Source organism: Amphiura filiformis, chromosome 3 (assembly GCF_039555335.1).
Source record: "Amphiura filiformis chromosome 3, Afil_fr2py, whole genome shotgun sequence".
Classification (NCBI taxonomy): Eukaryota; Metazoa; Echinodermata; class Ophiuroidea; order Amphilepidida; family Amphiuridae; genus Amphiura; species Amphiura filiformis.
The window spans coordinates 36,269,621-36,295,191 of record NC_092630.1 but is presented as its reverse complement, the minus strand read 5'-3'; the positions used below and the strand labels follow the sequence as shown (position 1 = coordinate 36,295,191).

Here is a 25,571-nt window from a genome sequence, read left to right as displayed (position 1 = left end):
ATTGTGACATTCACAAGTTCAAGGCAAAGTAGAACTTCAGCAATTACCAGTAGGATTTCTTAACTAGGATAATAAACTTTTTAATCAGAATTTGTGCTATATGGGACACATAAAAAGAACATCAGAATAATTTGGCTTTTAATGAGAAATACTTCAAAGATTGTCATAAAGGTATCAAATATCTCTGTGCATATTATGCATTTAGTAAATTGACATAATTATTCATTTGAAATAACAGTTTACAGCAGTTTTCCAAATATTTTCTTTCATAGTGCAGTCGGTGGTGTGGAGGTAGTCATTTCGCACAAACATCTATGGGACATGTGTAAATTTTACCATGTGAACACTGCAAGCACTTTGAACAAATGCTTATAATTTGCAGCTATGAAATTGACACTGACATCACTGATTGCACTCGACCGAAAGGACTGCTGGACAGGTGGATAATTCAGGACATTCCAATGGCTTCCTGCCGTAATTAATTATCTATATAGCTAAACTTGATATTGGGTCATTGGGTGTTTCCATATTTGGCCATCTATACCTATACAAGTAATATATTCACACCTGTTGTATCAAGACTAGGGTTTCAGTAAGTGGCAATGACACTATCTTGTCAACCATACAGATCTTTGTAGCCAGTCATCCACCCAGTTTAGTTTGCTATGGCTTACTGCATCTCACTTCAAGTTGAATATCGTCATGATTCTGTCCCGGGATTCTGTCATGCCAGAAGTCAAGCATGAAGAGCTGATTACACAAACAAAACAATTGGAGCACATGAATGATCAGAATTGAATGTGGGAAATACAGACCTGTACAAAGTATAGCCAGAGTGCATTGAATAATGGGTGTCTTCATTTTGTTATCAGGATCTCTGAAATATAATACTCACATCACTGAAATAGAGCTGCATCCATTTCACATTGTAATTTTCTGAGGTGCATTAGTTGTACACATTAGTATAAGCATTAGTACATTTATGTGAATTTTTTTTTAAAACAAGAGCTGTTGAGACCAATTATGTAATCTTGACAAAAAAAATTAGGATATTTTAATCAAATTTGGCAAGCTTAGTATTTTATTCTGATATTTCTTTTTCACTCAAATGAAGGAGCCAAGGTTAGGTGATAGCTCTCTAAAAAGCAGCTGCCTTTGAACCACATTTGACAGCAGGTATAACACATTACATTTTTTCTGTTGAAAACACAAAGAACATAATGTATTATATCATATTATTTCAAATGGCTTCAATCTGCGACAATATTTTTTTCTGCACAACTGTCTCAGAAATAGCAAAGAAATCAACCTGCGTGAATGGAATTTGACAGATGCGCTCCCAGTCGACAGGTTTGTCAGAGCCACGGGCCACTGCTTAATTTAATGTCATCAGGAAATTTAACCTCATGGAATTTTGCCTCAATGTGGCAACACAAATCCATGCTTCCTCTGATTGCCCGTCTTATGACCTATGATGCACCGATTTTAAAACATACCCGGAGTAATTGCATGATTTAGACAGAGCCTCTTTTGTAAAAGGAAGTATTATAGAAAAGAGGTTAATATTAAGATTTCATGTTCTATTTATGTTATCCAGTTTGTGCACATGAAATATTACTCATAAAGGGGTATTTTAGAATTTTATTTAACATGAATGATTACTTGAAGTAACAATGCTTTTCAATTCTAAATACTGTTAATTGAATCTACTTTGCCCATCTTTCCCTAGAGAAGTCAAAATCAAGCATAGGCTTAGGAACCGGAGGGGACTTGGGGGACTCGGCCCCCTCATTAATTTTGGTGCGGGTGCTTGAATACCTTTCAGCCCCCCAATATCCTAAGTTAAAAATTGTGATAAAACTGAGGGAAAATGGGTGTTTGTGACCCATATTTTGCAAACTTTTCTGACTCCGAGAGGGAAACCCCCTGGGGCACCCCCCAGGATTACCCACTTTTTTTCAAGTTTCAGCCCCCCCATGTTGAAAATCTTCCTAAGCCAATATCAAGGGCTGAGCTTTTGATGCTCTAGTAAGCATCATCAGTCTGATTCTCTAACAAATGTCAACTTCATCAGCTTGAAGATGACAACGCTAGAATATCAAAAGCTCATCCCTCTAGTATTGACTGCAAGGAAGGATACAATCCTACACAAATGTTGCAAGTTACCACAGCTCTGCAAATAGTAAGTCTCATGATTTGCTTCAAACTTTATACTGTACTATATATTGTTGTTGATGTAAAAAGCAAACAAGCAAACAATTTATTTTGCAAGTCGTGAAGGTCATCATAAAGAAAAAACAACAAAAACAGATTGAATTTTATCGAACTTAAACCTCAAAATAAAATTCCTAATAATAAACTGTAAAATAAAGTTGTGATGTTTAAGTTGCCAGGGTTTTCATTTTGGTGTTGATAGAGATGATTAGATTGTAATTAGCAAGTAATCACAGATGTGTTAATCAAGGGTACTATCCAGCCACACACACTTGTAGAAAGACCTATCTCCTGAATGGATTTCCTGACTTGTAAGTTATAGATGTGTAGAAAGATTACCTGTATGCACTTGTCACACCCGTCACCCCTGTGGACACGTGTCCTAGACGTTTGAGTCAACACAGGTCTTTATGACATTAGTCTTTGGCCATTTTTACTGAGAAAACGCAGATCTTGTGAGACTCCCTTTTGGCAAAATTACTCATGCATGCTGTTATTGTCTTAACTCAAGACGGATGCATGGGATGTTTAGTTGACAATAAGGCCAGTGTGAATAGTTGTACTTTATGGGTTGTTAACTGTTTGCATGATCAACCACAGGGTGTTATGATCCAAAGCATTGCAATATTTAAATCTGTTTAGAAATCACCTGTCGCAACTGCACCCAGTTTATTTAGCTCCATTGCCCTCCTGCACTGTGTCCAGGAAAACCTTGCCTGCAAGCTTCCTGAAAAAAAATGGCCACATATTTGATCTCATGAACCCTTTGTCCATAATAGGGAAGAACAACACATCTTCAAAATGTGCCCTCATGTACCCGTTATCAGATCCATATAGAATTGGGAAGAACAACACATTCAAAATGTGTTAAAACTTTATAATTATTTGGCATAATTCTTGACCTTTCAAACTTCTTACTGATAAGAATGGAAACTAGAAACTTTGGATCGGTCCAGAATCGGTCTCAAAATAATTGAGTGTGGAGCAAAAATTATTTCATTTATATGTTGTTTCCAGCAGCCCATGAATTATTTATAGATCTCGATTTGAATTAATATAGGCCTATATCTCAGAAACTGTAGGTGAAGTTCTAGCTGAGATTTTTAGTACATTGTAAGCTATGCAATGGTCAAGAATTTATTTTCTCAACAATTTTACAATTTTGACTCATTTTACTGGATTGCATCAAATGGCTGTCAATCTTATGCAGTAAGGTAGTATCACAAAGTGGTTGTCATAGATATAGTCACCTTATATAAAGCTCCCATCATCAAACCATAAAGTGCAAATTGATTCCAGTACTGATAGTTATCTAGACAGCGTTGATATTTTTATCGATACCACCCAACTTGAAACACTGATACACCTGCTCTAGGCATTAACTGCTCGTCAAATCAATTCAACGTAGAGAACTGAAGCATTTACTAGTTTCGAAAAAACGAACTTAATTCTGTGACAGCTTCCTGGCGTTAATTATCTACCTGCTCACAATCTGTTAATCTTTTAATGGGGCATAGAACTTGGGAAGTGCTGAATTTTTAGACGAATAAAGAAACGACCTAGTTTCATAATTTCCTCCCAAAAGAGGCAGAAACCATTAATTTTAAAGTGTGCAGATAAATGTAACTTATGTTTGTAGTATATTGCTCATTACTAGATGTGCACTTTTCAAGCAATCACTTCGCACATAACAGGTGACAAGATACTGTCTTCTATTCATTCAATCTTAATAAGACTTAATAGTATGTGAATAACTTTGTACATTTTAATCTACACAGGAATTAAATGAATTAACCAGATGCCACCTCGTTCAACATTTTAATAATGACTGTTTTTCTTTCTTTCTTTTTCTTTCTACTTAATACAGGAATTGAACATTGCAAGTGAAACCACTACACAACAACTAGTTCTTGCCTTGCTAGAAAGGTTAGAAATCATCGATAATCCTAGAAAATTTGCTCTCTTTGAACTCACAGAAACAGGACAAGAAGGTGAGTGAGTTTTACCAGACCTGATCCAAGCAGACTAAAGTCGGCAATAATGAAACTTGAGATATAGGCAAAAAGTGAGGAGAAAAATATAAGAAAATGGAGATATAAAAGGTTCATAACTCTGCAACCAAGTATGCAAGAGACGTGGGGATTTAACTGAGCAAGTTAGTAATGGTAGTCACTCAATTTTGAACATTCCCGACTTTGGCCTGAGTGGATCAGAACGAGTCACAAATTATCTCATGGACAGTTGCATGGTTCATGAACCTTCATTTAAATATCATACCAAAAATTGAACCTCGCATTGTTGATGAAAAGTGTTTGTACCCACCACATTCAGAGGTCAATCTTATGATGTACAAACATACCAGGGTTTACGAACTCATTAGAACTGTGTACTGACAGATGAGTATTGAAGGAAAGGAAAGTTTAAAAGTGGATACACAAAAACAGAGATACATTGATAGCTGTAAAGAAATTATGTACCATTCAAAAGCTTCTATTCAATGGACTATTCCAGTTTAAATCCATACACCCCCTATGGAAGACATTACCTTAATCTCCCACATAGAGGGTGTAGATTTTGAATGGAGTCACCCATTCAGGGACCTCAATTTGAAATTCAAAATTCCTGTGTGGAAGATTAAGGTTGTGTCTTCCATGGGGGGAGGGGGTATGGATTTCAACTGAAATAGCTGAATATTCGGCCCCAGCAAGGCAAAGGATAGATTTTGGCCATTTGTGAATTCTGATGTCATTTGCAATTTCTGGTTTTTCTCTAGGTCACATCTGTCAATAAAGATCCACACTTTTATAGCCCAAACATGTCAAAATGCATCAGATTTTTTTTTAATGCACAAATTAGTTTTGTCTCTGGTGTTCCCAAGTATTTTAAATCTCTGATCATTTTGCACATAGCATTTGGTCACAAGATCAATGTTTAGAGATAAGAATTTCTGAATATTGAGTTGTTCAGGAAGAAAGTATTTGATATAAAGGAAAAGGAAGGCATATCAACCCTGACCAGACAATAACAAGGTAGATTTAATCTCGTACTTCAAGCATAGCACATTGTATTGGTCAATCAGACACAGCCTCAAGGGTACTTAGGCTATTTTGGATCAGACCCAATAGAGACATACAGCTTAGGCATTGACAGAGTGTAAGAGTATGGTTTGAATGCTAAGCTGGCTGCAGTTTTCTTTCTTCAGAGATGTATTTGTACCCTGTAAGTTTTTAACACTTGGTTTTTGGGATTGTGTACCTCTGTCAGTTTTGATCCATTCATGATGAAAATCATGTCAATTTTCCAGCCAAAACATTTTAAAACATCATGGACTCAAATTGCATTATTGTCTTAAATAATTGGTTTTAATATTTCCATTATGGGATATGAATGAGTAGCGAATATTTTTTAAGCTATTGGGGTTTAGAGAAATGAAAACAGAGTATTTTGAGGTACAACTATAAATGGTAAATTTGTCACCACAAGTGGTAAAAATATAACTGTTTAAATTATCACCTTTGTTCATGGTATGTGTCAATGGGATGAGCAATAGGCTTGATAAGATGAGGACAATATATCCTTGTTCCTTTAAACAGGCCGGTATTACTGGCCGGCAGATACAGGTAGATTCTTACCATAAGGCCTATTACTTCCCTTCTTCCTTCCTATGTTTCCTTTCCTTCCTCTGATATATGTCCTGTAACTGCCATTGATAGCATTTGCAGCTATTACTACTAATTGTGTTAGACACTTCATGACATTGTGTTAGGTCACTTCATGGTGTACATAGTAGGCATTGAATAGATTTCCACATTTTGTAGCTTAGCACTGACTTGCACACATGAAGTAAATCTTGAGACTAATTAGCTCCCTTGAATGATGTCATCTATGCATCACAAGTTCTATACAAGTCTACACATATAAAAAGTGTCATCTTCATTAGCTCCTGTTCGTCATTTTTAGACTGCAAATTTGCAGATGTAATTCATACCTTTTACCTTAAGACCACTAAGCACCTAACCCTAATTCCAACTTTCCCCTAGCTCTAAAGGTGAAGAGAAAAAAAGGAGGTTAGTCCTTAGGCACAAAACAAGTTAGACCAGGTCTAACTTTAGACCTGGTCTAAACAATGAGGTAAAACAAAAGAGTATCAACTTCACCGTATTCTATTTGCCCAGCGCACAGCGTAATAATCCAGATGTTAATTATAAGTGACAAGCAAGCACGGTGAAGTCGGTACTCCTTGTTGCACTTCGTTGTTTAGACAAGGTTTAAAGTTGGTCTAACTTGTTTTGTGCATAAGGTTTAAGACTAGGAGCAAAGTTGATGATATCTTAAATAAGCTATGTAGACTTGACTCAGTATAAATTTACTTGTTAAGATACAACATGACTAAAGAGGAGCTATTGTACAATGTACATTGATGAGGGAGCTATTGTTTGGAGATGTAGCTCTCATAAGTTCACCTGTTTTTCAACTACCTTGTCATCTTATTAATGAATTTGAACGTGTTTTAATAGGTCATTATTTGATAACATCAGTATAACTCTGTCATAGCGCTATATTTATAGTATACTAAAATTTAAAAATCAAGACTTGCCCCTCTGGTCAACGTTCTGCCCAGGACAATATGTATGAGGTGACATATTAGCTGTTAAGGATCTACATATTTTTGCTTACTTTTGTAATGTCATGTTTCCATTTTTTTTTACAGTACTAGTAAGGAGAATTACAGAAGAAGAAAGACCACTAATTCTGTGTCTATCATGGGGAGCCAGTAATAAAGTCAAGAGATTTGAGCTCAGAGAAAATGAGTCGGGATCAATACAGGTAGGATGGAATATGTATAGGAGAGTATCCTTGGTGTGAGATATTCATGAGATATAGAGTAGTGTAAAGTTAGACTAGTGTCATTTCATTGAGGAATTAAACAGCATAAGGAATAAAAGCTGTTCAATCCTTCAATAGAAGATTTCTGTGTCAGGCTAATTCTGTTCCGTTTTACATGAAGGGTAAACCACACAAATGTTACCAAACATACCTTTGACAGCCAACAATGTGACTTACAATTTTCAGCAATGTCCTTTGTTCTCGCTGACACCTGCACCTGTTTATCGCATGAAAATAACAGAGGCATGTGATTCTAGGGCTGGATCCCCCTGCCATATTTATGCAATACATGTGCTACATTGGCAAAAAAATTGCAAAAAGTACTCAGATAATGGATGCAGTCATGCAAAATGAGGACAAATTTCAAATTCGAATTGATATGTTAGCACTGTCAAAAGTCTTGATTTTCTGAACCCAACTCCCATCCAAATGTGTCCTGTGATGGCAATTAAACTACAGAACTTGAAACAGTAACAAACAAGGGTTTTTATGTTAAATCAGGTCAGAACAATTTGAGATATATCGTCCCCAATTTTTATGATCGGTTCACAATGACAAATATTAATGATCAACACTTATGTGCAAGCCAATGAGGTGTCATTACTGGAATCTGTAAATCTGTATTGTCTTGTAGCTACAATTAATGTGGTTTACAATACATGGACCCTGGGTTTCTCTACCGGAAGCTACCTGTCATTGCGTATCCTGGAACAACCTGTAGAGTACGGGAACGCACACTGTACGCTTTGCTGGTGCTTGTATGGGGTATTTTTCAGAATTTCGGGCAACGGTCAATTTGTCATCTGGTAGAGAAACCCAGGATTCCTATCCCTTCTCACAATGTGTAACAATAATCTAGCAGGATCTGGTTTGCACTCATGCAGAAGAACATACCTAAATGATATTCTTAATTTTATACAACATATTAATCATGAAAAGAAGTTGGAGGTAGACAAGTTAGAGATAGACATTCTTAAATTAAATCAAATTCAAAGTTTAAGGGGCTCATCTCAAAATACATTTATGACTTCCACAGACGATAGAAGCCAGGCAGTGCCATGATCGGGGTTGCCAAAAATGTTCAGCCCATTCTGCGAGTGTGACACTTGAAATGTCATACAAATGTACACAAATCAGCCCAAAATATACCTTGTCAGTATCAATTTAGAGGATATTTTGAACAAATTTGGTCTAAAGTCTAAAAATTTGGTTACTTTATTTGGATTTTTTAAAATTGTTATTTTATGTGATTTTATTCAAAAACCACCATTGAATTCTCATGATTTTTTTTCTTTTGTAGCAAAATTCACTGAAAAATGGGCTTTTTCCAAAATTGAGCTGGCCATTTTCAAGTCAGGGGATGATCGTTCAAAGTCGCTTAATTGGACTTTCAAATAGCGGGTTTGGCAACCTTGAATGAGCCCTGGATAAGATGACTACATACAATAAAAGATCATTTGTCTAGTATTCCTATGCACCAGATGTAATTCACCATGACATGATCATATTATTATGTAGGGCAATAAGTAACTCACATGATGTCTTCTTGCTATTTATATCTATATGATTTGACGGCATCTACGTGTGGTGGTCACAGTAGTAGACGTTTTATATCAGAATCAGCCGCATTGTTTGAAGTCGGTAATCGTCAGCTTTTCAAAATACAAGAAGTGGTTATTTCCCGCTTGAGGTCTTCTGAGATTTGACTCAGCTAAGTCATTTGGTTATTCCATTTGAAATCATCCACCCCCTATGGAAGACATAACCTTAATCTCCCACACAGGGGTTGTAAATTTAAATGGATTCACCCATTTAGGTAACCCTGTTTGAAATTCACACTTCCGGTGTAGTAGGTTAGGTCATGTCTTCCATAGGGGGTGTATGGATTTCAACTGGAATAGCTCATTTTCTTGTCTGACTTAGCAAGAAGTGATGTGAAGTATGTTGAAGTGAAGTTTAGAGTCTTGATTTGCAAAAATAACTGAAGTGGAAGTAATACTAAATTTGGGGATTTATAGGACAAGATGCCAACCCACCGGCCTATTGCACATTTTACTGATTTTCACTGACTACTGTGTATACAATACAATTATTCGGTTATTTGTTAGGGAAGTGTTTGTGATGAATTTCTGGCTCAAGCCCAATAGTTGTAGACAGATGCTAAAGTGTGCTCCCTGCATATATATTAAAGTCCCAACTTGTTCTTGTGTATATTCATAAAAATGTACACTTCACATATAGTCAGCCAAGCAACAGGTTAAAGCAGTCAAGGGTTTAGCAGTCAAGTTAGCTCAATCGATAAGGCGTTCGACTATGGTGTGAGAGGTTGCGGGTTCGAACCCTGGCGGTGCATAGTACGCTCTCGTGGAAAAATTGAGTTAGCTTGAAATTCCCCTGGACAAGGAACTCACTGCTAATTTGTCTCGTTGTAACCCATACGAAACTCGGGGAGCTGATCCTGGTTGCGATGGTTATTTGAGCAATGTCTAGGGTGTGCGCTCTTGAAGCAGCAAAGTCTCTGAATTGTTGTTTATGGAATGATGTGGGGCCGTAGTGGTCAGCGACAACCTGTAAAGTGTGCTGAGGCTTGTGGATCAACGTCTAGGTGTTGTGCCTGTGCGTAGTGCACTATAAATCACTGCACTTTTTTTTAAAGCACATATTGCATAAGTGCTGCTGCACCCAACTGCAATGTTACAAGTCTCACCATTTAGTCCGATCAAATTTAGACAGACAGGTAGTCTTATAATGAAAGCAGGATACTATGTGCGACAGGTTCCAGAGCCAAAACTTAGGCAAATTAGGTCTTGAAAGTACATTGAAGACATCTGATGTCAGCATTCTCAAAATATTGCCTTGTTTTTCTAATGATTGTACTTTGTTACATCCTGTTATTTTGAGAGGGGAAATGGCATCATCAGTCCCAGTTGTCAGATGATAATTAATTGACTTGTAGTTGATGCTCTTGATGTGTAATAGTAGTGTAGTGCATTGTCATGCTACTAAAATTGTATATGAAAATGATCCAGGGCCGTAGCAAGGGGGGCGGCTGGGGGTGTCATGGCCGCCCCACTTTTTGAGAAATTTGTTATGTTTTTCTTTATTATCTTTACTCAATTTGGGTAAATATGAGTAATTTGACCGCCCCACATTGTGATGGCAGCGCCACATTTTTCAACCTTACTACGGCCCTGAAATGATCGATACCTGTGAATTTAATTCATTTTTTAGACTGGTTTGTATAGAACCATGCATTCACTATGTATCTACTTCAGTTGGTGTAGAATTTGTAAGCAATCGTCATAAAATACTTTGAAATACATAATAAATCTATACACAAGGGTAATTATTAAAATCGCACAAAATTATAATATGTAAGGATATTAATAATAAGTAAGATGTTGGATGAGGAAATTGCTAAACTCAATGTGTCAAGTGTAGTGCCCAATGGCCTGACATCACTAGAGTCAAAACAAGTTGCCTGTGATAAAAAGAAAAGCAGAAGTGCCATGTTAATCTTACCATTCTGTTTTGTTTGTTTGTTTTTCTGTCAACAGTGGGAGGCCTTCAGCATCCCTGAATTACAGAACTTTCTCAGGATTCTTGACAAAGAAGAACAAGAACATATCCAACAGGTCCAAGAAAAATATGCCAGATATGAAGCCCAGTTGAAGGAAGCCATGGCATTTGTACAAGATCATCACAGACAAGAGGTAGAAGAGGAAGCAAAAGTACTGGAAGCGTTGGAGAAGAAGAGGAGGCAAAGTGAAGGAACGCCTGTTGATTTTGATAAAGAGTTAATACGAAGAGAAAGTGAAGAGAACATTCTTGTGATGGACGAGAAGCATTTTGAAATATCAGAAGCGTAGAAGTTGATGCCATTTTATCATGTAATGTTTGTTTGTCTTTGCTTGTCTATTGACATATTAATGATGTATCTTGTCTGGCTATTATAGATCCCTAACAAGATACAGTATTAATATGCTGGAGAGATCTTTTCACCAGGTTCCAAATTCGCAAATGATTTGATACATCAATCAGGGGCAGTATTTTTTCTGTCATCTATTATGTTTTCAATGGCCAATGGATGATATAACATCAGCCTGAAACATGTCAATAATATCATAATGATGTTTATTTATATGTAGCGGTAAACGTAAATCGAAAGCAAAATTATACTTCTACGCTACTCAGATTTGGTACACTCACCGGAGTGCTTTCACCGGGTCAACCTGCATCTTTAGCGGATGTTATTCATCTGGTGAAAGCGCTCCGGTGAGTGTACCAAATTTGAGTAGCGCAGAAGTATAATTTTGCCTTCTATGTCAATTATCATATGTGAATTTAGTTCCATATTCCTGTATGCAATTGACCCACAGGTTAAATTGAATGAAATAATTCAGATTGATGTAGACTCTGTGCCAAAATATGATTCATGAATGAATGTTTGGTTAACACAAATCACCTTTAAACTTGTCCTATATGATGGTTGTCTGATTTATCACACCTTGTAAGAGTAGAATAATTTACTTAAAAAAGACTAAGATGTAAGAAATTTAAGTGTAGATTTATGATGTACTACTAGGGTAATATTTACTTTTATTGCAGTAACACACCTTGTATCTTAACAAAATCAGACTAACCATCTAGATGAGTCTGAATTAACTTATGATGACCAATTAAGTTAAGCACCTGCTTATTATTAAGTCATATTTAATGATTTGAATGATATCATTCTGATCTTGGGAAAGATATTCACAACAGTCCGAGAAATGAATAGCAAGAAATTGTTATTCATCAATTATTTTGCCTCAGCATGTAAAGCTGCCTTGGGTCTGTTGCATACGGGAGTTGGGTGAAATGTATCTATTTGTTTGCTTTTTATGGTCATATTAATTGACCAGAAAGTGGCAGCATCAGTGCAAAATGTCTGAGAATTCCTTGTAGGTGTCGGCTTCTGCAGAGTAACCATCAAAATATGCCATGGAAATTCATGTTAATACATTAAGCTTTATACATGGTCATTCTTTGAAACAAAATTATCACTGATCACATGTGAAAATGTATTTCATATGATTTTGATTCATGATACCCTTGGAATCAAGATATGGCTTGGAATGAATTGAGTAAGTAAACAAGCAGAAGTGAGCCCCCATTTGAGATAAGCAAATACAGATGTCAGCAGATTGCAAGTTCTCCATTTACTGCATACAGGTCCATATGGTAAATTGCATTTTGTATCTTTATTTATTTACTGTGACATTCAAGATTTAACATGGTATAGATATTTCATAGCCAATATATGTCTTGATTGTAGTATGTCGAGGTCTTGGTGCAAAACTGCGTTATCTCCAATAGCTCCCCTGGGTAATGTTGTGTATAAATGCAATCATGCCTTATGAATAACTTACCCAGAGCAGCTATTGGAGATGAGACAGTGTTGCACGGAGCTCTTGATGATGTGGAGATAAAAGTAGAGATACATTACTGTGCAGCAGTAATTCATGAGGTGCCACTGATACTGACACATCTTTAAGCTTTCCCTCTTTCTCCACCTGCCACCTGTTTAATCCATTTGTTAACCCCCTGAACACTGCCGATCTAACATTGTCTCTGATTGGTCAAATGCATGGTATCTTCACTTTAATCACCAATCAGAATGGAGCTTTGCAAATAATTCACCCCAATTTTTTAGTGTGGTGAAATTATTCTAACAATGTTGCTGATTGGGCCAATTGATAATGAAAACTTCTTTTGGGCCAATCGGCAGGTAGTTCTCATGGGGTTAAAGGATTCCAGACATTTTGCATAGGGTGCTGATCACTGATGTATTCATGAATTTAAATAATAATGATGTATGTGTGACTGTGTGTGCCTTATATTATGTATACATAAACTAAGAGTATTCCTAAGTGTTAATAACTTATGCAAGCCATTCTTTTAACACTTGTTTTCTGCAATTTATAGACCCCAATCATCTAACAATTATTCAAACCTAGCATTCAACACAAAGAAAATAAGATATGACACAAAGTTGTTGTTTGTGCAGGCCCCTTGCCTCGTTAAAATTTCAGTGATAAATAAGATTGCTTAATTAGTTACATTGAAGAAACAGATGTGCAATGTATGGAAACAAAATGCTGTATATCACTATAGAATACAAGAAAGGCAGAGCTTTACATAGATTTTGTAACTGTTTCATAGCCTATTCTTGCTACTCTTATCAATACTTAATACTAAAATCCGTAACCCCAATACTAAAATCCATAAACCTGATACACCTGTCCTTAAGCAACTGAGACCCAAGTTTTTATTTATAAGATTTATCTCAATGAACTTATTTGCAATTCCTGATTTCCTTCCCATCTCATTTGAAGTTAAAATTGTATCATATCAGTTATACTTCTAAAATTACAAATGAAGGAGTAGAAGTGGCATAACACCATTACGTCCCTGTTTGAGCTGAATGCAGTTTGCATCTTTGATAAAGAAACAAAAATGCAAATGACTACCCTAAAAAGTTGCTGTGGATAATCAAACAACTTACTGTTGGTGCATAATTCTTGGACAGTATAATTTGAAAGCAAAAGAGTGCATTCACAAGCATTCCACATGCATCAAATCCACTTCCTCTACCCTCCCTTCTCTAAACCTTTAAATGCATCTTGATGTATGGCATGTGTTTTGCTTTTTGATTATATGGTATGACCAAACCCGGGGGGGGAGGGGGGGTACTCAAGTTTGATTTTGGTAGGGACGTGCCGCTGAGAATTTGAAAGTGGACCCATAAATATACCAATTTTTCAAGAAATTTGGACCCATTGATATACCAAAAGTCAAATTTTTCGGCCAAATTCAACCCAAATTGTCTTAGTTTTTACAAATTTCCTCAATTTTTTTTGGGAAAATTTCGAAATTTTGGCTAGATTGAGGCAAAATTGGGCTATGTTTCGAAAAGATTAAAAAAATTTTGAAAAAAAGGACCCATTCATATACCAAAATTGGCTTAGAAAAAGGGGTCATTGATATACCAAAAGGCCGAAAATGCTACCCATATTAGCGGCACGTCCCCGTATGGTCATTTGTACTAAGTACCCCGGGACCAAACCAGGGGAGTTTACACTGTGTAAATGAAGACGGTCATTTTCAGCACTGGTTGCCATTCAGCTCTGACTCAATGGATCTAATCTGTGTAAGTTATCCAGAGATCACATTCTGTCACTCTATTCACAAGGTAAAAAGGTGCAACAAAAATTAAAATTTTTAAGTTGTGTCAAATTGAACAGTTTACATATACTTGATGAAGCTACCATAAAATATAACCTTCCACAATGGCCCACAATTGCCCCACAATGAACCAATTATTCTATAGGGCTGCAAGTGTCAGTAGCATGCCCCAGATAATAAAAATCTCTTCAGTTTACTTTTCCATCGGTATGTTGATTGAATGACTTGCATAAGCTATTCTTTATTCATAGGCTCTTGTATAACTCCAAAGTTCTATTTTTTACTACTGCAAATTTAAAGTCATTGTATGTGTAATATTGAAGTTAAGCTAAGAATAGGGTGTTTATATGAGGTGCTGTCTTGTCTATGATGTTTGTTTTAGCGTTGTTAAAATTTTGTATCTTGTATTTTTTCGTATAAATATGTACGTTGTAATCGGAGACAAGCCTCATACAGCGATACAAAATACTTTTTGTCAGGTTCGACCATGGGCTTATAAAGTAATGTCACAATCAAAACAGATTTATTCATTTGAAACAGATTTATTCATTTGAAACAGATTTATTCATTTAAAACAGATTTATTCATTTGAAACAGATTTATTCATTTGAAACAGATTTATTCATTTGCAACAGATTGAAGATAACCTTTTTTGGAAAAACACTGATTAAAGAGATTGTCTGATTTCTTACTTTTCATTATCACAATAAATTCCTCACAAACCTAACACCAAACAGAAAGAAGCTGTTAAAGTTTCAAAGTTATTCCACAAGAAAGAGAAATTCCAGGACTTTATATCCATGTTGACCAGCGCAGATACTATAATGTTTAAGTATGCTTGCTGATGATAAAGCAAAGTACATTTGGAAATTTGTTCAAAGCATACATCCTAAGAAGTTGGAAATGTTCCATAAACATATATAACTTCTTAGAACTTGAATGATTGTTCTCCCCCCCCCCCCCCCAAAAATGAGTGTATTGTGGGGCAAATCAGTTACAAGCATAGTAAAATATGACTTATCAAGCTGGTGATTGAGCCACACAGTGTTCTACCACATGAAAAGAGTTGCATTAAGGTGAACTTATCAAAAATTAAATTTCAAATCATCCATTCAAGATACAAAAGTAGGTCTAAGAAATAGGTTTAATTTAGGGCCGTAAATATTAGGGTATAGTTTTAATTTGACTACAAATCAGGTCTGTGATACTCAATGGGGAACTAAATACAAATGTTTTCAAAAGTGCTTCCATATTTGGGCAGGACTTTGTCATAATAAGGGTTGGTGATGATCATAATAATAGTAGTATAAAAATCCAGGTTGGATATGCTAATTTACTGTTTTTGTGTATGTAAGTGGATGCTCAAATGTATGTGCTTCAATGCAGATTGATGTGTTTGTTCTCATCATTTTAAGCAAAGTGCTGTTCAAACTGCCTGGCAGGGTTCCTGCTACACCGAGTTTTGGGGTCTTTTAGCACAGTAAAATCATAATGGACTCCATATTTTTCAAATTTTGAAAATGATGTGGTCCCCATTATTTGAGACTAACATGTGAGAATTTGTTTGAGACCCCATAGTTTTAAAATTTTGCAGAATATGGGGTCCAACTGGACCCTATAATATTTGGACCCAGTGGGAACCTTGCTGCCTGGTTTATTCTATATGAGCCACAGGAACTGTGCCTTGTGCCAGTCGCAAATGAAGTATTGCATCTTATCTGACCATTACCAAGTCTACCGGATCACACATTTCCCTTATAATTTGGTAGTCATGTCAGTGCTTTTACTTACTTGTGCTCCAAACATACCAACAAACCACCCTTGTATGCAGTGGTGTCAATCTGTCTTGAAAAGTGGAGGGGACCTTTGGCGTGAATTGTCAAATAGTGACCATAAAGAACAAAAGTGGCTCATGTTTAACCCGAAAAGTCAGCCTTATGTCCCCCCTCCGTATTGTGTGTAATATTCAAGAGGGTAACATGATGAACTGCGCGCAGGTGATGATAATATGTTATGTGTACATTAAGTGATAAGTATTATTAATTTAATTATGTAATATTTTGCAGCATACAAGAGGCTTTGTCCCATTATCGGTAGCTTGATTAGTTTCCATTTATTATTTAACTGGGATATTTTATTTAGCATTATCCTTTTCGTTATCAGGTTTTTGTTACGTTCAATTGTCAGGGTAAAATATACATATCCAATCATTGAAATGTAATTGACTATTATCAAAAAGGTGGTGCTTTCTGTAAACTTAAGTTCAGCATTATTCACCAAGATCTGATTTTGAGACAAAGCACTACTTCTATGTTGCAGAAATATTGATCAAAACAGTATGTTTGTATGAACGAACAATATATATTTCTTAATAATAATAATGTGCTATTTGCTAAGGTTTCTGTAATACTGATAGGTTACCTAAAGTAAATTGTGTAATATTGTGTGTTAAATAATGTAAAGAAAGAGAAAAGGTTTTGTAAAAACATGTATAGTGAGATGTGTGTAAGTGTAATATATGATATGTAAATACTTTTTGTATAGGTCAACAGGGAATGGAAATAGGGGTTATTTATGTACTAGAGTCTAGAAAAACTTTTTTTGTAAATACTAGGTGTACATAAAGTTTGTACATAGTTGTAGGATCTTGAATCATTTTTTGTTTTAACTTGAAGAATTTCTCAACAAAATCTTTCAAGGAATTAAAAAAAAAGATATATATATTGAAAATTCCAAGCTGGATTTTGGGTTAGGTTTACTAAGTATATTTGTAATTAAGTGTGCTAAGTACAAGGTTCTTTGAAGCCAGGAAAATGCACCATTTTTTTTCTGCTAAAATACTTCCCCAGTGTTTGGAAGTGTCTATTTATTTTTTTATTATTATCATTATTTGTTTGTATGGGCAATGTCATATTTCTAGTGGAATTTGTTGTCCCAAACTCAAATACAAAGCATTAAAATGCTTCAACATTATTGTTATTACTTTTTTTTTCAATAATTGTAGCATTTTCTGGGCTTAGTGCAGTTCCAAACTTTGCGTAAGGTAATTTTTTTTGTATGTAAGTTATAATAAAGTACTATGATTAAGTTAACAAGTATTTCCACAGTTGCACCATTGCTTGAAGCTTTGTCTTTGTTTTCTCTCATGTCATGGACCATAATGGCCTCATCCCAATGCCATAGTTCAATAACCTCAATTAAACAATCATAGAGCAAAATTTGACCTCAAGGTGCAGAGTATGAGTTTGTGTACTCAAATTTTCAAAGGTCATTCAATGAATGTGCAACTGTATTGGGGTTAAAGAACCGTGCCCTGAAAGATGAGCATGTTGTGGATCCTAGTGTCATTCACTAAAAACCAGAGAAGATATCTTACACTTCCCACAATGCATTTCTTCCATTTTGAAAATATGTACCGATTTCCTATTCAGTGTTGATAGTGACAAAAAGTACACAATGATCAGAGTACATCCAGATCTTGCAAAATGTGTTTATTTCTTGACTATCTTCCCATGTTTAGCAAGTGTATTCTCAACATGAAAACAAGTGGAACTTGTGCAAAGAAATAGGAGTGTCATTTGATGAAAATATTGCAAAGGATTCTGGGAAGGGTAAGATATTTACTATGACTAAAAACCTTGGGGTCAACTTATCTAACCTGTATGAACAACCTTTCCTAACATGTCATTTATATAATTATTAAGAAACTTAATTGGATTGTAATATCTTTTCAATTGGTATGACCAATTCAAAACATTACTTATTGTTATGTATATAAGTGAGGACTCAAAATAACATACTAAATTGCAAAGCATATTTTCTTTCTGCTTCTAGGTTTTCATTTATAGTAAGAGAATGATATTTCAAACAACAAACTCGCAAAATCATTTTACATAATTTGTTCATAAGATTGTAGTGTATGGGAAAATTGTTTTGATTTTGTCATTTTTAGAAAGCAAACTGTTTGAATTGGTTGGTTTTATTGACAGAAAATATTGTTTTAATGAATACAATCTTGGAGGGTGACATATCTATTGTGGACTTATTGACAGCTCTCTGCAAACACGTCAAATATATTTATGCAACACTTGACAAGATTTGTCACATCACTCAAATGAAACAACTTTCTCTGCAGATGATATTAAATTGAAAGCAAAATGTGTTATTAATATTAGCGGGATGCCAGTGGCCGGACGTGACTGTGCAGGAAAAGCCTGAAAAAGTGCACAAATGTGGGGCTATAAAGCCTCAAAACAGGCTGAAAAGAAATAAAGGTGCAGAAATTTGGAGTAACAAAAAGTTGGAAATTAGGTAATTGCCCGAAAACTGGTATCCCTGTATTAGGAACAGTTTATTGTCGTTGAAATAAGCCAAATCAATTTAAAATCTGCTAAGTTAATACCAAGGATGTATGTACTGTTGTAATAACAGCGTTCTATCAATATGATCATTTGTTAAATTGTATTATATTAAAGGCTCTATCCGTGATTCCAGCAAAAATGTTAAACAAATTAAAACTTGTAGCATTGGGTTAAAAGTGAAGGATATGTCAATAAAATTGTCATTAGATTGGGTTTTTTTTGGTGAAAACATTGATAAGTGTTGATAATTATGAAGCTCCATTCAGACGCATGAATTCCCTGATTTAGCGAATCGCTGATAGAGCCTCTAAAAGTAGCAGGGTTCCATATATAGAAAACTTTGACTATCATACAATTACAATTGTTGCAAAATCATTTCTATTTTTTTTGCGGATGAAAAGATTACATCGACTTAGCCATTAAGCTTAAGCAAACAATAAATGATTCATTTTGATGTCATAGTCACAAGATGATGAACTTTGTTTAAGTTACTTTATGTAATTAATTTTTTTTTGTGAAATTTTAAATCTTAAGCCAAAGAAACGATATTGTATATTTGTGAACAATTTTCTAAAACTGGGTAGTGATGCAGTCCCTATTTTTGTATGCATGGACATTAACGTGACGTTATTTTTAGTTTTAAGATTCTTTTAAATTGTTGTAAGAACAATGTGTTCTTTGTTAATGCAAGAAAAATAAAGTGATGTTGATTGATTTTTAGCATGGTCTTGAAAGCAGACCACTATAGCATTGGAAATCTAACGTGATTTATGACAATTTGTGTTTTTTCAAGAGTTAATGGTATTACTGTTTTATGATGGTGAAAAGAGTGCATAGAATTTATAATATACTGATATAAAATTGGATCGGTTCAGCCCATATTTATTGGTCGAGCTATGAGTTTTAAAATATTGGACGAGACGTAGTCAAGTCGAATATTTTACAACTCATAGCGAGACCAATAAATATTGGGCGTAAAGCATCCAATTTTATCATTATTATGTTTTGGATCCAATATTTTCACACACTTGGATCCATCAAATATAATAATTGTAATTATTGGTTCTTACCAAGCCTAAAATGATTTGTTTGCTGGAACAGGCAGTAAAGATTAGGATTGTAATTGTATTTCATACTTTTTATTTTAATGTTTTATGGTTCCCATAATTGAAATAAGTGAGAATGTGATATTTTTTATTTCTGTAAAGAAAATTGCCAAAATTGTACAAAATTTATATTATTTCCTTTTTTTTTGTTTTTTGTTTTGAAAATTACATCAAATGAAGATTGAGGATTTCAATCTTTATTTACACAAAATGAGTATTTCTCTAATTGGAGAAACATCTTTATTTTGTTATGGAATAGCAAACAAACAATTTTAGGCCTAATTTAGACCAGTACATGGATGGTATTTCTTTAAAAGAGTTAGCAAAGATTCTTGAAAATGTTAGCATTGTAAACATCTTGACAGGTGAGAGCAAAACACATAAATATGGACTCAGCTCAATCCAATAATAATAATATTGAATTCAGATGGAGTTCATCAACCTTGCGTTGTGTTGGCTGACAGTGATATAAAAAGCAAACTAGCAGTATGCTTGTAAGCATGGTTAACATCATAAGAGTTATATCCTATAATTATCACACCTAGCAATGAACCATGCTTTTGTTTTAAAGTCAGTGCTTAATTAATGAAACATTCCATGCCGATGCATTCATATAAATATATTATTATACAAATGGCCTTGTTTATAGGCTGCAATACATAATACTATACTAATCTGCTGTTGCAATTCATGTGTAACCATACATCAAGTATTGATTCATAATTTACACTGTTTATTATAGATTTATGTGAATTACTGATTATAAAAATTAATTGAAATATTGCTTAGGTAATACCAGATAGGATAAAAGTATTGGTAAGATTGTATTTAATGGAATCAATAAATTGTTGAAATACAGGTGGCCAATGGCCACCATATCACCAAATAGGATTCCCACATTTTTTTGGAAAATTATAACAAAGGGAATTCTAATTCTAATAAGATAAGTAAATTTTGGATATATATAGCGCCTTTTTTCCAGATCTCGGAAGATTCAAAGTGCTGTAATTTCGCTGCCATGGTGAATCATCACAATCAGATGGCATCAACTTCCCAATATGATTATATCCAAATCCATTGTAATTCCCACTTGTTTTCTTTGTTTTTTCACCTTGTATGGCAAACATTAAAAAACAGTATGAAGAATAAGATAACAAAAAAGGTTTTGTGTTGTTTGATTTTGTTTCTGTAAATTGGATGAAAATTCCATTTTATTTTGCTACTAGTACTGGTAAATTTGTTAACCCATGGGAACTATCAGCCAAATTATTGGTCTCTACGAACAATTTTGATTGGCTACAAATTGAGCTACATCAAGTATTGAGGCAATCAGAGATATAGTAAGAAGACTCAAGAGGGCTGAAGTTGAATTACGCTTGAAATTGCTAAGAAATATAAAAGCACTAATTTGATTGGTTACTGATTTCATTAACCAATCGGGGGTACTGTAAGAAAGCCAATAGTTCCCATGGGGTAAATCCAAGCAGGTCATTACAATTGTTGTATCCCGAGTTCATTGAAAAAAACTATATGGAAATAACCAAATGATGTATAAATAAGTAATTTCAACCTGCTTCATGAGTGTCTGTGCCAGAAGTTGTTACTTTAAACTACACCTTTAAACCTTATCTCATATCATTTTAAACTGATCAACTTTGTAAGCTTGTAGTAATATGCAGAAAACAATGATTTCATTGTATAATTTCTATTGGACTATTCCTGTTGAAATCCATACACCCCCTATGGAAGACATGACCTTAATCTTCCATTAAGTAATCTTCCAATATGTAGATTTCAAATGGAGTCGCCCATCAGGTAACACAATTTGAAATCTACACCCCCTGTGTGGGAGATGTCTTGCATAGGGGGTGTATGGATTTCAACTGGAATAGCCTATTATTTGCAGTGAATCTGGTTATTTTTATGCTGATTATATTTTTGGTTAAATTCTGTACAGCATACTATACCTATTGTCTTGGTTCTGTAATTGGTACTGACCTATTACACACATGTTAATGTGGTGTTGAGCCTCATTTAGTATGCAATAAAACTCTGCACTTCAATATTAATGATGTGTTTAGATGAGAGTCAATTTGTGAGTCGGTGATGCATGTGCATGGATTAATTGTACACATATTTATAGGCTGGGTATCATTCCCCACCCCCAGATATTAATGCCACCCCAATATTTGGCCATGGGTAAAAAGAAATGTACATACACATGGGGCATACATGAGTAATGATAAATTCCATAATACTTGGGAGTGTTGGGAAAAGGTTAAGTGGCATTAGGCTTTTCGAGATATGGCGGACACAACAGAGTGGGGCTGCACCGAATGGGTAAAGTCTTTTGAATTTGCCAGGTTTTACCCATATTGAAGACTGCCCTCTTATTGTGTGCCATATCTCGAAAAGGCTAATTGGACCTCTACTCTTGTCCGAAATAGGTAACAGAAGTCAGTATTATTGATCTCCTTCTTACTGCATAGCGTGGAGTCAGTGAGTATGTGAATTGATAATAATACCTGTACAAATATAAAAGTTACTCCAAACAGTTGTGTAACGTATTCACTACTTGCAGGGTTCCACCATTATGCACTATGTGCGGGGAGAGCCTCGAACCGGCAGCATACATGAAAGGAAGAATTACGTAACCTTACAAGAATGTTGTCATATCTGCTATTTTGGTAAAAATCACCAGGGACTGGATTCAGATATTTTGGGCCCCACACTACCAGATGCTCGACTTAGCGGATGGTAAATATTTGCTACACAAAAATCATAAGTTCTGTTGGCCATAATCTTTGATGTCAAGGTTTGAAGGGTTACAATGATGCTTACTATATGAATCATCTTGAATGACACAAAAAAAACAATGCCTAAAGATATTATATAAAACAGGCCATGTACTTGCGCACAAGCAGTATTGTTACACTTTTAAAATGATTCATACACTGATGAGGAAAAGGATGACTTTTATGATCAGTTATCAGACATAATCCAAGGGGTAAATTCGGATGACAACCTACTGGTTATGGGAGATTTCAACGGAAGAGTGGGAAACCAGAGGACACCATGGGAAGCACACCTCGGCCCACACAGTGACCACAATACCAACAGAAATCACAACGGTCAACTAACACTGGAGCTATGTGCTCGGCATGGACTGTTCATCACAAATACATTCTTCCAACACAGAAAAAGTCAAATTTACACCTGGTATAAGTGGAATGACCTGCAGCAGGCATCACAGATAGGCTTTTTTCTTGCTAGGAAATCACACCAAAGACATGTAATAGACTCCAAAGCATGCCCAACATACAGATGGACACTGACCATCGTCCAGTCATGTTGTAAACCAGGACACCACACCAACTAAGAAACAGGAAGCCAAAACCAGTGACAACCACTATCAACTGGAAGAAACTCAGAGGAAGACACCTGTCAAGAAATAGAATTGGAGATGTCACAGAAAATGTGTGACAATCTTTCAGACCGGAAAGGTACAGCAGAGGAGTGGAACTTGTTCAAAACCTCACTAACAGATACGCTGAAAGCAAAGTGTGGGATAAAGAAGGCAGGAAAAGGTGATAAGAAAGGAACTGCATGGTGGAATGACACAGTGAAGAGAAGCAAGAAAAGAATGTAAGAAAGTGGTTAAAACAGCTAAGAATGCACCTTGGCAGGAATATGGAGAAAACCTAGCAGAGAAATGTGAGAAATCACCCAGAGAATTCTACAAGGCTGTGAAAGCTGTCAGACAAAGGGATGGATCTTTTGGCACCACATCACTGATAAATGATGAAGCTGGAAACCCACTCACTGACCAAGAAGACATAAACAACAGATGGGAGGAATATTTGGATGGTCTCCTCAACTTCGGGGATAGTCAACGCTCCCAGGAACCCTTCAATCCAGGTTTTCCTGATGAAGAGGAACCCTCTATCTTGGAAGATGAAGTTCGAGCTGTTGTGAAAGAAAGTGCCAAAAATAAAGCAGCCGGTACTGACGGCATAACAACAGAAGCCATCCAAGCATGTGGAGATGTTGGAATCAAGTGGCTTACTAGAGTCTTCAATGCAGCATGGGAGGAGAGAGCAGCACCTGATGACTGGCAAAAGATAGTGATTCCTATCTGGAAAAAGAAAGGAAGCAAGAGAGATTGTGAAAAATACAGGGGGGCATCTCCTTGCTGAGTCACGCCGGCAAGATGTTTGCAAAGATCATAGCGAGAAGAATTCGACCTCTAGTGGAGCTGCAACTAAAGTGAAACACAATTTGGCTTCAGAAAAAACAGGGGATGTACAGATGCCATTTTTTGCGCTACGACAGTTATGTGAAAAGTGTATCGAGTTCAACCAGGAGCTGCACACGGTGTTCGTAGACCAAGAAAAGGCTTTTGATCGGGTGGATAGAGAACAGTTGTGGGCTGTAATGGTGGGCTATGGTATAAGAGGTCAACTGCTAGATAATGTCAGATCTCTATATAAAGACAGCAAATGCATGGTGAACCGGAAGTGGGCAGTCAAAGTGGTTCCCAGTAACATCAGGGGTACGTCAAGGCTGTGTGCTGTCGCCACTGCTCTTCTTGATTTATATGGACAAGATCGACAAGGAAGCAAATCCAACGAGTGGAGAAATAAATGAGCTTCTCTTTGCAGATGACCAGATCCTCATCCCCAAGGACTCAGCAGGACTTCAAGATCATACCAACAAACTAAATGCAGCATGTGAGAAATATGGCATGAAAGTCAGCATAGCCAAAGGCTATGGTGGTTAGTCGATACCCCACCATCACCATTAACAACAGCAAGCTAAATCAGACAAAGGAGTTTAAGTACTTGGGGAGTATCGTTTCTGAGGATGGAAGTATCACCAGAGAAATAGAGACACGATGTCAAAAGGCCAATAATATTATCTTCCAACTAGGCCCGCTTCTCACACATTCTGCAATACCAATGGATACAAAAGCAAAACTCATCAATGCCATATTTTTCCCGACTTTATGCTACCAGTGCCAAACATGGACTCTAAACAAAAGAACAACCCAAAAGCTCATCACCGGTGAAATGAGATGCCTAAGAAGAGCAGCTAATAAGTCCAGGAGGGATAAAATCAGGAATGAGGATATCAGAAAGATGGTGGGCACCACACCAATCACAGAATATGTTGCAAAACAACAAGTTAGATGGTTCGGTCACCTTGTGCGAATGGCCCCTAGCCAACCTACAGCAAGAACATATAACAGCAAAACAACCGGAACTAGGGCTAGAGGAAGACCAAGGAAGAGGTGGGCAGATGAAGTAAAGGAAGTCATGGGATTACCAGGAGTGAGGCTACCCGACTCGCCCAGGAAAGAAAGTTACATTTCCCCACGACGCTATGAAAGGCAAAAGTGGTGGATAAAAGTGGCGTTTTGTGGGAAAACTTCAACGGCAGGGGGATCAAGGCCACGTACAATTGGCTTGTTTTTACTGGAGTTATAAGCGTAGGATACTTCTGCATGGGAAGAGTATAGAAGAGGCATATATTTTGAAATAGAACATGTCATATGTTGCATCTCGTAGGAAAGGGTGTAGAGAGGAGAGGGAGGTCATTGGAATTGGACAGTGAGGTGCAGTGGCGGTAGCGCAGGAGAGGGACATCTGCTCTATAATGTCTATGGGACATTGTCCTGCTTAAACCTAAACCTGTGGGATGCTGGACGCAGTGATGTTTTAGGCCTTTGTCATTGTTGCCCTTTTTTTTCCAACAATGCTTGCCATTGAAAGTCACC

The 25,571-nt window shown here is 36.1% G+C and overlaps 3 protein-coding genes across 4 annotated transcripts in view; all 3 read left to right on the top strand.

Moving 5' to 3' along the window:
* Nucleotides 1-15,287, top strand: part of LOC140148437 (ras association domain-containing protein 1-like) — an 83,452-nt gene extending 68,165 nt beyond the window's left edge. For both annotated transcript variants that reach the window (XM_072170374.1, XM_072170375.1), the window contains 3 exons: nt 4,082-4,205; nt 6,926-7,041; nt 10,659-15,287. In XM_072170374.1, the coding sequence (XP_072026475.1) occupies nt 4,082-4,205; nt 6,926-7,041; nt 10,659-10,970 (552 nt within the window). In that variant the 3' untranslated portion in view covers nt 10,971-15,287. The remainder of the gene's footprint in view (nt 1-4,081; nt 4,206-6,925; nt 7,042-10,658) is intronic.
* Nucleotides 15,288-22,099: 6,812 nt separating this feature from the next.
* LOC140147227 (uncharacterized) lies at nt 22,100-23,991 on the top strand. Its single transcript, XM_072169006.1, has 2 exons — nt 22,100-22,135; nt 23,482-23,991. Exons 1-2 carry the CDS (start codon nt 22,100-22,102, stop codon nt 23,989-23,991), a joined length of 546 nt encoding a protein of 181 aa, XP_072025107.1.
* Nucleotides 23,992-24,392: 401 nt separating this feature from the next.
* On the top strand, nt 24,393-25,281 carry LOC140147226 (uncharacterized). Its single transcript, XM_072169005.1, has 2 exons — nt 24,393-24,570; nt 24,725-25,281. The coding sequence occupies exons 1-2, from the start codon at nt 24,393-24,395 to the stop codon at nt 25,279-25,281; spliced, it is 735 nt and encodes a 244-aa protein (XP_072025106.1).
* The last annotated feature ends 290 nt before the right edge of the window (nt 25,282-25,571 follow it).